At 40.9% G+C, this 14,689-nt stretch overlaps 1 protein-coding gene across 2 annotated transcripts in view; it reads left to right on the forward strand.

Annotated features, from left to right (window-relative positions):
- Positions 1-13,359, forward strand: part of LOC138765645 (5-hydroxytryptamine receptor 2A-like) — a 396,926-nt gene extending 383,567 nt beyond the window's left edge. The window contains exons 6-7 of one of the 2 annotated variants that reach the window (XM_069942603.1): positions 8,774-9,579; positions 12,657-13,359. In XM_069942603.1, the coding sequence (XP_069798704.1) occupies positions 8,774-9,579; positions 12,657-12,686 (836 nt within the window). In that variant the 3' untranslated portion in view covers positions 12,687-13,359. Of the gene's footprint in view, positions 1-8,773; positions 9,633-12,656 lie in introns of those variants that run through there. The other variant, XM_069942604.1, reaches the window with a different exon arrangement.
- Positions 13,360-14,689: the final 1,330 nt, after the last annotated feature.

A 14,689-nucleotide genomic window follows, 5' to 3' on the forward strand; every position in this document is an offset into this window, starting at 1 on the left:
GAGTTCACTCAAATGTTGTCCATGCAGGGAATTGTGTTTTCTAGTTGTGCATTCATTTAGTATTTAGCACCTGGCTGTCGGGATGTGGTGAACACTGTACTTAGAGGACAAGCATGTCATTTACGCATTTATGGTGCCTCGAAAACTTTATGGTTTACTGTGCCTTGAAAACTTTATTTTAGTATTTTTTTTCTTTATTTTATAGTTTTTTTGTCTGTTTTTTTTTTTCTGCAGAGCAGAAATCTCTAACTTTTTATATGAGACTTGCTTCTCAAATAAATATGCCACGCTTAGACAGGCGCTAGTTTAGTAATGCATATCTGGTCAATTTGAAAGAAATAGCTATGTTTCTCTAACGGTAGAGGGCAGCCTGTTTCGAGATGGCATTAAAGGGGTAGTGCGGCGCTAAGAAATTATTCACAAAATAACACACATTACAAAGTTATACAATATATTATGTATGTGAATGGCCCCCTTCCCCGTGTTCCCCGACCCCCGCCCGTGGACCCGGAAGTGTAGTGCATTATACATACCTGATCCTTGTCGACCCCCGTCTTCTGACAAGGATGTAATCTTCGGGAGGCCGTCCGACCGGCTCCTGTTGTTTCCCTATTAAGGTTCTAATACTCTCAACCGAGTGGGACTTAAGGGGCTACCTATCAGGGTGGTGTGGTGCTCTCCCCATCATGGAGGCACCTTGTGGCAACAGGCTAGTGATATCTGGCTATTCCCGTGTTTTGAGACTGGCAATCGAGGCTCCATGGACTCTTGTTTTGCATATTTAAGGTTCTGGTAGCGACCAGTATTAAAAAGCTGAATTATCGAACTCAGGCATGCTCTATTTGCGTTAATCTCTAGTAATGGCTTATCTCTTAAGAGCACGTACCATTGGGGAAGGCAATTTCCTGATCAAAAAATGACTGCTGTCTATAGAAGTTTGGCACAGTTAGTCTCTTAAAATAATGCTTTTATTTCAGACATGTTTTGAGATCACATTTTTTTTTCTATCACCTACTGTATCCAAAAAGTGAGCACCCCATTCATCATGCTATATACTCTGGACATTTATGGCCTTAGGAGACACCACTTCACTTAGATCAGTAGTACTGATCCCTGAGTCTGCAAGGCTCATCTCTAGCCATTACCTCTTCATCCTTAGAGAAATGTACATGATTGGCTAGATTTATTGTGGTGCTGGTAGTTATAGCTGTTTATTTGAACAAGTATTTGGCTACCAGCTAACTTGTGTTTGGCTATCCTCCGGTTATACAGTACTGGGGGTTGGGTGAGTTTCCAAAAGAAGGGTTAAAGGAGAAGTCCGTCAAAATTTTTTATTAAGGTGTTGTATTACCCCCCAAAAGTAATACAAATCACTAATATATACCTATTACGGGAAATGCACATAAAGTGCTTTTTTACCTGAACTTACTACTGCATCAGGGCTTCACTTCCTGGACAAAATAGTTCTGTCACAACCCGACTCCCAGAGCTGTGCGGGCTGTGGCTGCTGAAGAGGATGATGGCAGGGGGACACTGAGGGACACAGGGCACTGGAGGGACACAAAGCATCCCTCTGCCATCATCCACTCCAGCAGCCACAGCCCGCACAGCTATGGGAGTCGGGTCGTGACATCACCATTTTATCCAAGAAGTGAATCCTTGATGCAGTAGTAAGTGCAGGGGAAAAAAGCACTTTATGTGCATTTCCTGTAATAAGGGTATATTGGTAATTTGTATAACTTTTGGGGGCAATACAATACTTTAATAAAAATTTTCACCAGACTTCTCCTTTAAATATTAGTTACTCTTTGGGCCAATGATGCACTGGGTATGTTCCCGAGATACCCAGCATTTACCTATATACTCCCTTCTCCCAAGATTTGTGCAGTGTCTCCTTGTATAAAATCGACGCTTTCCTAAAGAAGCAATAAACTTTTAACAGTGAGGCGACATTACATAAACCTCCAATAATAGCCGTGACCTTTCCGATCTATTAAGTGTAATCTGTAGTTGATCTTTACTCACAATAGATAACTACATCCTGTGTTGTTTCCATTACAGTGGTGTCTCAGCCCCCGTCCCCGCACGCAGTCATACCTATTTGCGAGCAGTTTATTTTAATCATATCCTTAACTGAAAAGTGAAAATTTTCCATCACAATTGTATACAATTTACGAGACACAAAGCTCTATTAACGGCTATACATGGAGAAACCTCAGGCTATTTGTATAATGAAAGAGTGTAGGAGTAGCGGACTGCCTTATGCCGCACAAAATAAATGAACGCCTTTGGGTTTCTATAGTTTGCTAATATGCTTAGCCAGCCTAAGATACAATATGTTCAGGATGTTCTGAAAATGTTCTCGTTCCTAAGATGATTGTCAATTGTCCCGGCTCTTATTTCTTGCTAACCACTGGTCAGTCATTTCTAAAAATAAAAATAAAAAAAAATAAAAATAAAAAATCCAGAGTGGCAAAAATTATTTTATTTTTTTTCCTAATAGCTTTAAATTCTTTGTTTCTCTTCATTAAAGGATCAAATCTAATTTCCTTCCGCTATCTTTCAACTCACTACTAGAGATGAGCGAACCTCGAGCATGCTCCAGTCGATCCGAACTTTCGGCATTTGATTAGCGGTGGCTGCTGAAGTTGGATAAAGCCCTAAGGCTATGTGGAAAATATGGATATAGTCATTGGCTGTATCCATGTTTTCCAGACAACCTTAGAGCTTTATCCAAGTTCAGCAGCCCCCGCTATTCAAATACCGAACGTTCAGGTTCGGATCGACCCGAACCCGGTTCGCTCATCTCTACTCACTACCCATTGACTAAATCTATATGGTGTAGTCTCCCCGAAAGGCAGCTGTAGGCTACAAGTAGTATTGTTTTACCAATTATCGCTATGATTTTGTAGCTTCTTCGTCCTAGGGATGTCAGTGTCGGAGTATCAGGATACTAGGAAATTGCCTTGAGGGACCTTTTGTATATTTCATATAAATTAAATGGCCACCTAATTAGCGACTCCCATCTAGTTGAATATTGGTCTGTGAGGACAGGATCCTTATTTGCAATTGCTGCACATTAGATGGAGGGTCCTGACATGCTCTAAACAGCCCCTTATGCCTTGTCCCAGAGATGCTCTATAGGATCAAGATCTTTGGTCTGTAAAGGGAAGCAAGGAAAACTTACTGTCATGTTCCTGGAACTAATCCATGACTATATGACTATTGTGGATGGTGCATTGTCCTGCAGAAAGTACCCTTCATGAACCATAATGAAAGGATTATTTTGGTGGGCCACTGTGCTAAGAAAAAAACAACTTTGCAAACGTCCATCCTCAGGTACCATATCGTGTCCCAAGAAAACATTCCCGATGTCATCTCACCACCTCTAACAGTGGGAACCATTGACAACTGATCAATTATCAATTGTGCAAAATTTTGACCTTCCCATTGTCGTGATGCCACAGAATCACCTGACTAGGCAAAACTGTTCTTGACATCCTCCACTTATTTCTTTTGTCAAGAAGTTGTTCATATTCAGTGAGCCCCTATTTTTGATGAACACATGTATGATGTCTTCTGTTGAGCTTCATTGGCCTAGTTTTTGCTTGGCCAGTTATCTTAGCTCACTATTGCTTTCAACAAATTTTTACACAAGGGACAACTGCTCGGAACATTATGGGTGGTAAGAGTCAAAAAGGAAGCCTTGATTTTACTTCTCAGGCACAGTGTGGACCCTCTAGAGGAGGCAAGAAGGCTCAGTTTGTAGTCACACAGCACAGACTCTCTTTGCTGCATAAAATGTTGGCTAAGTTTTGCTCCCATGTCCTGTATTTTGTGTTGGTGTTTATGCTACTAGAGACAGACTGAGTCTAGCAACAGTCAGTGAACTGCAAACTTAGTGGGAGTGAGAACCTTAATAGGTAAAAATTTAAAGACAATGAATTAGATATTTTCTTGTAGATATTTTCTCTTTTACACAAGGGACAGCTGCTCAGAACATTATGAGTGGTAAGAGCTAAAAAGAAAACTTTGATTTTACGTCTCAGGCACAGTGTGGACCCTCTAGAGAAGGCAAGAAGGCTCAGTGTGTACCGAGCAGACTCTCTCCTGCATAAAACGTTGGCTACTTTTTGCTTCCATGTCCTGTATTTTGTGTTGCTTACTATTTTATGATACTAGAGACTGACTGAGCCTAACAACAGTCAGTGAACTGCAAACTCGGTGAAAGTGAGACCCTTAATAGGTAAACATTAAAAAAATTTTAGGGGGATAAAGACAATGGATTAGATATTTTCTTGTGAACACTCCTGCTATCAGTTAAGCACCAGTTGTCTGAAAAGTTTTTGTCCGTTTAAGAAGTCTCTGGCGGGCCAGTCTGACATTAATATACAATATTGTCCCTAGTTGTAAATCCTTCTAACACTAATGGAGTATTATAAAGATAATACTATTTAATTCTGTTTAATAGCAGAAACAAGAACCCAGAGGTGTGACTGCTAATGCATTACTCTTTATTCAACGGGAAATTATTTTTGTAATATGAGTCAATTATTTTAGTATTCAGAATAACATTAATGACTTTAGAGCAGGGGCAGTGATGTGTGGGCTAAGTATTAGTTGTGGATCAGGAATGTAGAATATTGCATTATAGTCTTTACAGTTCTTACAATCTGAAGTATCACCGATTTACTCGAGCTGGAGTGCACGTAGGTAGGTGTACAAAAAAAATAAGGTATAAACGAATAAACCCAAAGTTTGTGCAAGTTCGCTCAATACTACAGAAGACAGCGGTGGTGTAGTTTTTGCAAGAAAGTAGCAATACTTTTTCTAACTCAGGATAAACTCTTTAGGTGTTACTCAAATGACAATCGAAAGCACGACATAAACAACTCAGCTATCCATAAAAAGCAAAATGTCTACAAAAGAAAGTTTTGTAGATTCCTGTTGAAAACACGTAGTGCTTTACAAATCCAAGGCAGTGTAGATTATGTTACATTTTCCAGGCATATCGAAATATAGACGCTTGGCCATTTGAATTTCATTAAAAGTTTCATCTACGTACATGTGTAATATTATCACATGAGCCAGGGGGTCAGGATTCATATTCCCTACGCTAGTAGGAAAGCAATGAATTATTCATTGTGAAATATATAGAAATACAGTAGTCTATACTAATGTATGCGTTCTGAATATAACACTGGGAGTTCTTTTTCAGATTCTATAGTCTACAATTCTGCATAGTACAACAGTCTGTATCTAGGGAGCTATCAATGGGATTGTACCAGTTTTCTGACCCTTTAGACTCTGTCAGTAGGTTTCTGCTGTCTTATCTCAGGGTAGCATAAACTAGTGACAGAGAAACTGAACAGAATGATGTATCACTTACATTGTTCTTTGCAGCTGATCCAGAGATATCCTACTGAATATCATGAAGGCTAAATAGTCCACTCCATTATGTGCGTGAGCCCAGTAGTCCTGGATATTCATGAGAAGCAGAAAACTCCGCCCACCAGTTGCTGATTGGCAGTTATCTATCCATGCTGTGTATAGGCAGTCAACTGTCAATCAGCAGCTGGAGGGCGGCGGGAGGATTATGACAAGAATCTTATTCTCCTGCATATTAGGAGAACGGCTGAGCAAAATGATGTAAGTAATACACCGATCTGTTCAGTATTTTTGTCACTAGTTTATGCTGCCCTCAATTAACGTGAAATAAACCTAGTGAAAGATTCCCTTTAACATATTCTTTTCTGTGTATTGAAGGGGTACTCCGGCGCTGATTAAAAAAAAAAATCAAACATATTTTTTACATTTACCATCCCTCCTGAGTCTGTCTCTGTTTGAATTTCCCAATGTTTGCAGGACCCTTAACCTCCAGTTTGTGTCTTCATTTTTTTCTTCACTTCCTGGTTTGGGCTTTTCCATGATGCACTTTGTCCTGGGAGTCTAACTGACTGTAGAACTGTTAGATGGCTTACAGCTTTTTCAGCCAATCAGAGCTGAGCAACCTGAGTCATCTGACAAAGGGAGGCTGGCTTAACAGGGCTTAAACCCGCCTTCCTCTTGATGATGTTATTGTCACAAAATGGCTGCCACAGAGCAGCCTGGGGTCAACAGTCATTAGGTAAGAATGAGTTTACTTCACTTCCTGGTGAGGGAATGAGGGGGGAAAAGATAGGGAAGGGGGGCAGATAGGTGATTGAAGCATATTACAAAGTTATATAACTTTGTAATGTGTTTCAATTACTGGGAAAAAGCTTTTCGCTGGAGTACCCCTTAAAGGCGATTCCAAGGGTTTGAGAATAAGTAGTGTCAGAAGCAGACTTACAGCTAATATCTTAAGAATGGTGTTTATTTGTTCCCAAAATGAATAAATCAGCCAGCTCAACTATCGCCTCATTCATTTCTAGGGGACTTCTGAATACTTGAGTTCTGTACTGGTCAATGTTCAGCAGTCCCAGAGAGAATGAAGCAGTGGTAGAGCATAAGCGCTGGTCTCCATCTTGTTATCCATGTCCCTGTGGTCAGGCCCCCACTGATCAGCTACTTATCTCCTATTCTGTTAGATAGGGGAAGACTTTGAAGATTAGTATGATACCTTTAGGGTAGCTTCACACGGGCGGGCTCGCAGCGAGATTCTCGCTGCGAGCCCGGCAGGTCCTGTCAGTTTCCATAAACTACATACTTGCTGCGGACCGCAGCGAGTATGTAATTGTACCGCGCTTAACTCCTTCTACTCCCGCCCGGCTCCCCCGCTGTAAGCAGCATACATTACCTCTCCTTGCTGCACGGGTCCGGCGTCCTGCTCTCCCGCCCGGCCAATCAGTGGCTGCGGCTGGGCAACACACTAATTGGCCGGACGGGAGAGCAGGACGCCGGACCCGTGCAGCAAGGACAGGTAATGTATGCTGCTTACAGCGGGGGAGCCGGGCGGGAGTAGAAGGAGTTAAGCGCGGTACAATTACATACTCGCTGCGGTCCGCAGCAAGTATGTAGTTTATGGGAACTGCCAGGACCTGCCGGGCTCGCAGCGAGATTCTCGCTGCGAGCCCGCCCGTGTGAAGCTACCCTAAAGGTGTCAATTCTTGGAATCTAAAACTCAAGGACTCTTGAAAGTCATTTCCGTCACAGAGCTCAATCAGCAGTACACATTGTAAAAGACAAGCTGAATACAATACAGATCTGAGTCAGGGAATATATGAAGCCTTAGCTTAAAAAGAGAAGGAACTTGATAACAAAAGACACAAATCACCCATCAAGATATTTCAGCATAGATTCAATGTCGCAAAGAATTACAAGAATGAAATACTTCTTACTGTAGTATAAGTTCTCATAAAATCCCGCAGGAATGAATATTTGGAGAAATGAGATTGGCGTGCCACTTGAAAGTTACTCATTATAAGCTGCTCATAAATTCTTTATTATCCGTATATCACGTCAATATAGCTTTGCCAATAAAGTTTGTCACAGAACGGAGCCATGAGAGAGAACAGAGCCAAATTAAGACAGCATGGCGCCAATGGGCTCCGAAGTGGATGAGCATGGATTCCGATACAGCACGTCCTTCATGTCCAGTGTAATCTGGCTACAAGCTCATATGAATACTTGTTTTATGTACTTTTTACATGTATTTTAGGTGACAAAATATTGCATTGTCCTCACTAGAGCAGACAGTATTCTAATATTTCCTTTAGATTACCATAGATTGAGCAGACTGATATAACTACATCAATAAAAACATCAAACATCAGTTCCCAGGATGTCGTGGAACAAAATGTTGCTCGATATTTGTGACCAAGGTTGTTTCTTTCTTCTTTGTACATTACTGTTATTTAGTAATGAGCGAATACTGTTCGATCGAATAGACATTCAATCGAATAGTAAGGTATTCAATCTATCGAATATTATGGAATAGTTCGCCGAATATTTGATAAATATTCAGTAAGTGTTCAAATCCCCCAGCTTCCGGTTTTTCGAATAGATGTTTTTCAATAATCGAATACTTGTTCCCATTGACTTTAATGGGATCGAATATTCGGGAGATATTCGTACGAATATCGAATATTTGAATATTTCACTATTCGCTCATCACTACTGTTATTATATTACTTTATATATGGAACTGTTATACGGTCACTATATTTGGTCACTGTATTATTTGAGAGTTTTATGTACTTTTTAGATTTTATTATTTTTTGAGTGGGCTTTGGTAGGCAACTTTATGGATATATTTGGTCAACAGGTGTCATTACCATTTGGGCACCATACTGTTTGGCATTCATAATTACGCATGGTATACTATGGTGTATATAGTGGCAGACTGTATGGTAAATCACACATCGTATGGAGGGGCACCATTATCAGTCTTGGCACAATAGGAAAGTGTATCATTATCAGCCACACATCACCTTTTTACACGGGGTAATGTTGGGCCGACAAAGGTGCATTGAAAGGTCTGCAGGAAAAATCCAGTCAGGCGATAGTTAATAAATTCATTGGCTGATTGTTGGCATTTTTACATGGGACAACTGTCAGCAATGAGTGTTCCCAGTAACATTTGTTTGCCCAATAATTGTGGTGGTTGTGGGTGTTGTGGTCACAAACATGACGTCAAACATTTAAGAAACATAAAGATACTATTTATTTTAACAATATTGTACATTATTTATTAAATTAAAAAAAATATTTGAAAAGTATAAAAAAAAAAAAATGTACCTCTATTGTCTCCCAAATAGCATTCTTACGTCTGTCTTTCTTATCCCTTCTCTAGGTATTTCAATGCCAATTCCTGTCATTGGCCTTCAGGATGACTCTAGAGTTTTTGTGAATGGGACCTGTGTGTTGAATGATGAAAATTTTGTACTCATGGGATCTTTTGTGGCGTTTTTTATTCCACTCATCATCATGGTATTTACTTACTGCTTGACCATTCAGGTTCTACAAAAACAGGCTACTGTTTTCATGTACGAGGAAGTGCCAAAGCAGAGAAAGAACAGCAATAGTGGTCTAAAAAAAGACAACAACACAGAAAACATTTCGATGATCCAAAACCACGAGGCAGCGTCGCACTTAAACTCTCCCGTCAACAAAGAGGCGGCGCTGTTTCGAAAAGGAACAATGCAATCGATAAACAATGAACGCAGGGCTTCGAAAGTCCTTGGCATTGTCTTCTTCTTGTTTCTCATCATGTGGTGCCCGTTTTTCATCACAAACATCATGTCTGTACTTTGTAAAGAGGCCTGTGATAAAGACCTCATGGTAGAACTGTTGAATGTATTTGTTTGGGTTGGTTACGTTTCTTCGGGAATCAACCCCCTAGTCTACACACTTTTTAATAGAACATACCGAAGAGCTTTTTCCAACTACATCCGCTGCCGATACAAAAGCAAAAGGACAGTGATTCAACAAAACCAATGCCATCCTAACCCAGCATCGACTGCCGTGTATGGCAAGGACCTTAATTTAAACCATTACAGGAATGGCAATGAACTCACTAGCATGGAAATGGACGAGACGGAGGAGGCGATAGAAATGCAGCCCGGGATTTCAGAATTATCATTAAACAGTTCTAATGTCGTAAGTGAAAGAGTTAGTTGTGTTTGAAGGAAGGTCCAATGAACCTTCTCTCTTAAGTCAGTTTCAAATGTTTGTGTAAAATAATAAAAAATATATATATTATATGTTATGTCGAATTCAAAATAACGATAATAATGTAAATATTTGTTCATAAAAACAAAAAACGACAAAAAAAAACTACTTTTTTTTAAGGCATTACTGCAGTCCAGTGCTTCAGTCCAATGACCCATGTAATGGTTCATTTTCGGATAGACCAGATAAAATAGTGAATATTTTGGTTTAACGATCGGCAGAATGTTACGGCCATCTCTTTAACTGCATGATAAGTCTGCTTTGAATAAATCATAGGTTGATATGCAAAAGATAATAAACAGCTGCATAAACAAAGTGATGCATTAAAAAGGAGAATCATTCCAAGTACCTACCCCTGCTTAGACTATCTTTCTTTTCCTTTGCTTGATACTTATCGAAACCAGGAGCCCGGGCGTTTGGGTTGTTGTGTCGTTCTTTTCTAAATATATAGTTTACAGTTTATTTTAACTATAGAAAAAAAGGACATTGGTTCTTTAAACATCGGGGCAATTTTCATTTTAGCATTTTTTGTTTTTCCTCTTCAGTTTTAAAATCTACAATAACAAATAATACCTTTACGTACCTCTACCTAGTACCACAATACTGTTACTTAATAATAACCCACCATACACAAACCAACATCATCTCTATAGCATTAATGCAAAGAACACACTCAGTACTCACCGAACTTGCAGTTATCGCTTTGGTTTCATTCCCACATCGGATGAAGGCAGGGAGGGGATGAAATGGCTGTTGTCTGAGGAGTTACGCCCTGCACCGTACACCATCCCTTCCTTGCCTTTACCCAATGTGGGAATACAGCCAAAGCCATACCTGCAAGTTTGGTGAGTACTGAGTGTGTTTTTTCTTCATATTTGTGCATTAAACAAACTTACAGGATCTCTGCACACTTAGCACCCCGCTTGGCTACTTTAGCATATAGGACTGTGCACAGCTCTGCATTAAAGGGGTTATCCAGCGCTACAAAAAGATGGCGACTTTCCCCCTACTGTTGTCTCCAGATTGGGTGGGGTTTTGAAACTCAGTTCCATTGAAGTAAATGGAGCTTAATTGCAAACCACACCTGAACTGGAGACAACAGTAGGGGGAAAAGTGGCCATGTTTTTGTAACGCTGGATAACCCCTTTAACCTTCTGTATATGGTCAGGCTTACACTTGGTGTCGGCTAGCTGTGTCTTTGTTTGGCTATCTCTATATCATTACCACAGTATAGGAGTAGTTATTTTGTAGTTTAGTAGTTACATCCAGTGACTCACATCTGATGTTATGCTCTTTCCTTTTTTCTCCACACAGCCTATGATGACTTAATCAGGCCACAATTTGTCTCTGCAGAATTTGTCAGACAACATGTTAAGCCATATTACATGGCACAATAGTGAAGGGAAGAGAGGGCCAACCCCCTCATTGCCCGCTCGCTGCCTGTGCTATTACATGACAGCAAGCCAGGAGGAGCAGGGGGTGCGGAGAGAAGCGGGAGGGCCAACCTGGATGATTCTTAGATCATCCGGGCTGCCCATTGGAGTAAGTAGCGGTCTTCTCCTGACACTCCTTTTACACAGAGCGAGGCGCAGCAGACCGCCCCTGCAGAAATGGGAATCTTTCGACATCGAATTGAACAGTCAGTAATTGGCCAAGTAAGGCCGATAATCGCTTTGTGTACTAGGGCCTTTAGACACCACACTTTCCTTGACTTTGCCTCACCCAAATGGTAATAATGCTCTGCTTTGTAGGAAGGTGCCCCCAGTATGCAGTTAGGGGGGTACTTCCTAGTAGGTAGATTGGCTCTACCCCAATAAGTAGATACAGCTAAATACGAAGACAGTTGCCCCCACAGTAAGTAATTGCCCCCCTCTGCAGAGCTGCACCCAGTATGTACAGCTTCCCATAGGCGCAGATCTGGTTAGCATGCACTGGAGGTGGGCCCAGCACTCCAAGAGCACCGATATCTCCTTCGATCGCTGTCCCATCTCTCATGAAAAGTAATGAGATGTGAGTGCGATGGGAGCAGGCATCAGTGCACTGGGGACGCTGGGCTGGCCTCCAGTGTGTCAGATCTGCTAATTACCATACACAGAACTATCCCGGGAATGAGGTGGTGGATGTCTGAATCAACAGCACCTTTAGAATCAGCGGGGCAGCACTGATCAGTAAGTGTACAAAAAACTTTTTCAGCACCTGTGCTGATGTACTTTAAAAATATGTTTGACATAAAAACTTGACTTAAACAATTACATTCAATGACACGCTACCCTTAACAGTTAATGGTTCCTGTGCTTTTTTAAAAGAGGAAAAAAAAACTTTAGATTAATCCTTCAGTGTGGTGACAAGGTGCACAGCTATTTAATATTCTCTCCAATTCAAGGAGTTGCTTCCCAGTTGAGCTGTTCTCTCACACAGGTACTTCCTTTTCCTTACTTGTCTAGCCAATTACAGGACAGCATACTGTATATTCATTTCTGTCATGACAAAGGTAGTATAGGAGAAAGTGTACTGGACTGAACAGGCTAGAACTGTGCTATAGGGGATGGTTATCAGTAGAGATGTTCGAACATCTGAAAATCTTAGGTTCTATAGAACTCGAACCTTGTCGAACCTTCCGCATTTGATTCCCGATGCCTTCCCGGTCCATGGGGAAGGAGGAGACAGCCCGGGTACCACATGGAATTCCAGGCAGTACCCGCACTCTCTCCTCCTTCCCCACGGACCGGGAAGGCATCGGGAATCAAATGCGGAAGGTTCGACAAGGTTCGAGTTCTATAGAACCTAAAATTTTCAGATGTTTGATCATCTCTAGTTATCAGTATTAAAGCGAATGTACCATTAGGTACATTCCCTTTAAATATTACTTATGTACAGAACAGCGCCGACCATTGCACCATTGAGATGATGATGAATGATGATGATGATGATGATGAAGAATATAAATATTTGGTTAGATTCCTTTGTAAGTTTTTATAAAAATTACATTTTCTTTTATTTTTGAGAAAAAGAAAACTTTGCACATTTCTGGGTGAAGATCATGAGTAAGAGGTAAGTTCATGGAAAATAAGAAAGTTGGAGTACTCACCTGGCCCAGTCCCTTCTCCACTGAAGTTCTGATGATGCCCGATCCTCACTGCTCTCCGCTACTACCTGGCTCCAGTGATGCTTCATTCATGACTGCAAATAAATTGCTTTAAGCTGAGATCTACCCGATGATCTCTCATCATCTTATCTTACAGCCAGATGAAAGAGTCACCTCCTGATGCCCAGGCTGTCCAGAGCACTCAGTTAAGTCCCATCACAGCATGCAGCACTGAGTGACACTGCTCCTGGAAGAGAAAGCAAATGAGAGGAAAGGGAAAGTTTGACCAAGCCCTCATCATCACTGCACTCCTATTGGAAGAATCACTTTGAAGCTCGGGGCTTAGCTGCTTGGATTGTCTATAGTGGCAGGATATGGTCTCAGGCTACCATAGCGAGCCAGGCCAGCAACCAAGCTGCTTCTTGCAACACTAGTCTTCCCTCAGAAAATCTGCAAAGATCTGCTCATCCATGACCTGGAGGAAAACATCTACCAAATGCTGACCTGGACAGAATGACGTGTATGGCCTTTATTTCTCATACTGGTTCTTGCAAACTCTAACCACTTTCCTCCATGTCCATTTTTCCCTTAAACCCTCCCATCTCCATAAAGCGACTATAAACCTTTCAACCCCTCCAAACCACTTTGGATAGCTGCTTTTAATCCAAGATCTGTCCTGGGGTCCGTTCGGCAGGTGATGCAGTTATTGTCCTAAAAAGCAACTTCTAAACTTGCAGCCCTGTGTCAAATTGTCGTGGCCTTGAGTGTGTATGCCCTAGTCCTACACCGCCTCTCCATCCTAAGCGATGATTAGGAGAAATCCTGCCCAGTGGGTTCCTAATGGTGAGTAGGATAAGGAGAAGGGACAGAGAGGCGTCGCAAGCCTAGGGTACAGACACTCTAGGCCACGCCACTTTGACACAGGGCTGCAAGTTTACAAGTTGTTTTTTAGTACAATAACTGCATCACCTGCCGAACGGACCCCAGGACAGATCTTGGATTAAAAGCAGCTATCCGAAGGTACAAGTGGTTTGGGGGGGACAGATTGTGGGTACAGAGTCGCTTTATCTTCACCTATTTCCCCTTACTGCTCCAATGTCATTTTTCTCCCAAACTCAACCTACTCCCTTCTACTGCTCTGACATCATCCTTCTCCTAAACTTTTACTCCCATTGCCTAACGTATTCTGGCCTATCCCGCTTTCTTCTCTGCCCCGGACATTTCTTTCCACCAAAGCACACCATATTTCAAGCTATGCTTCCTTCTAGCTGTGTACTCTGCCTCTAGGTTATACCCATTGTTGAGTGAAGGACAAATAAAAAAAAGTATCTAAAAAACAATCAATGTTGTGCAGGTCATCTACGCCAATTTTTTGGCACAAATTCTGATGCATTTGCTTAATAAATCTCCCTCAATGTTTATTTAACATTAGAGTCTGAACATTCTGGCTTCATTTTAAGTAATAAAGGTTCGGGTAAAAGAAAAAATTATTGAATCATTATGGAGTATTGAAATATTATATTATATATTAAATATTATATTATTATAATATAAATTAAATATTATATTATTATGAAATATTATGGAATTACTTTGTAAAATGAATTAAAAAAAACAGGTAGACCTAAGAAGATCAGTATAGTAATATGCCTAGATAATAGAAAATATGAAATGCAGCAAGGCTATGTTCACACAATGTATCATTTACAAAAAATCATGGCCGTTGTAATTTGCAACAACGGCCATGATTAATGCAAAAGATATGTTGTATTTGAATGAATGGAATCCCGGCCAGAGTGTATACACACAGTATAAACTCCGATTTTCGTCGGAGTACCCCTTTAACAAAGGTAAATTGGGTCCCAGGCACAAGCAGTTTGCCTCTCCACCACCCAATATTCATCCAAGGGAAATGCAGGGTCGGCATACCAAATATGACTTGTAAAAAAGAAA

The sequence above is a fragment of the Dendropsophus ebraccatus genome, chromosome 10 (genome assembly GCF_027789765.1).
Source record: "Dendropsophus ebraccatus isolate aDenEbr1 chromosome 10, aDenEbr1.pat, whole genome shotgun sequence".
Taxonomy (NCBI): Eukaryota; Metazoa; Chordata; class Amphibia; order Anura; family Hylidae; genus Dendropsophus; species Dendropsophus ebraccatus.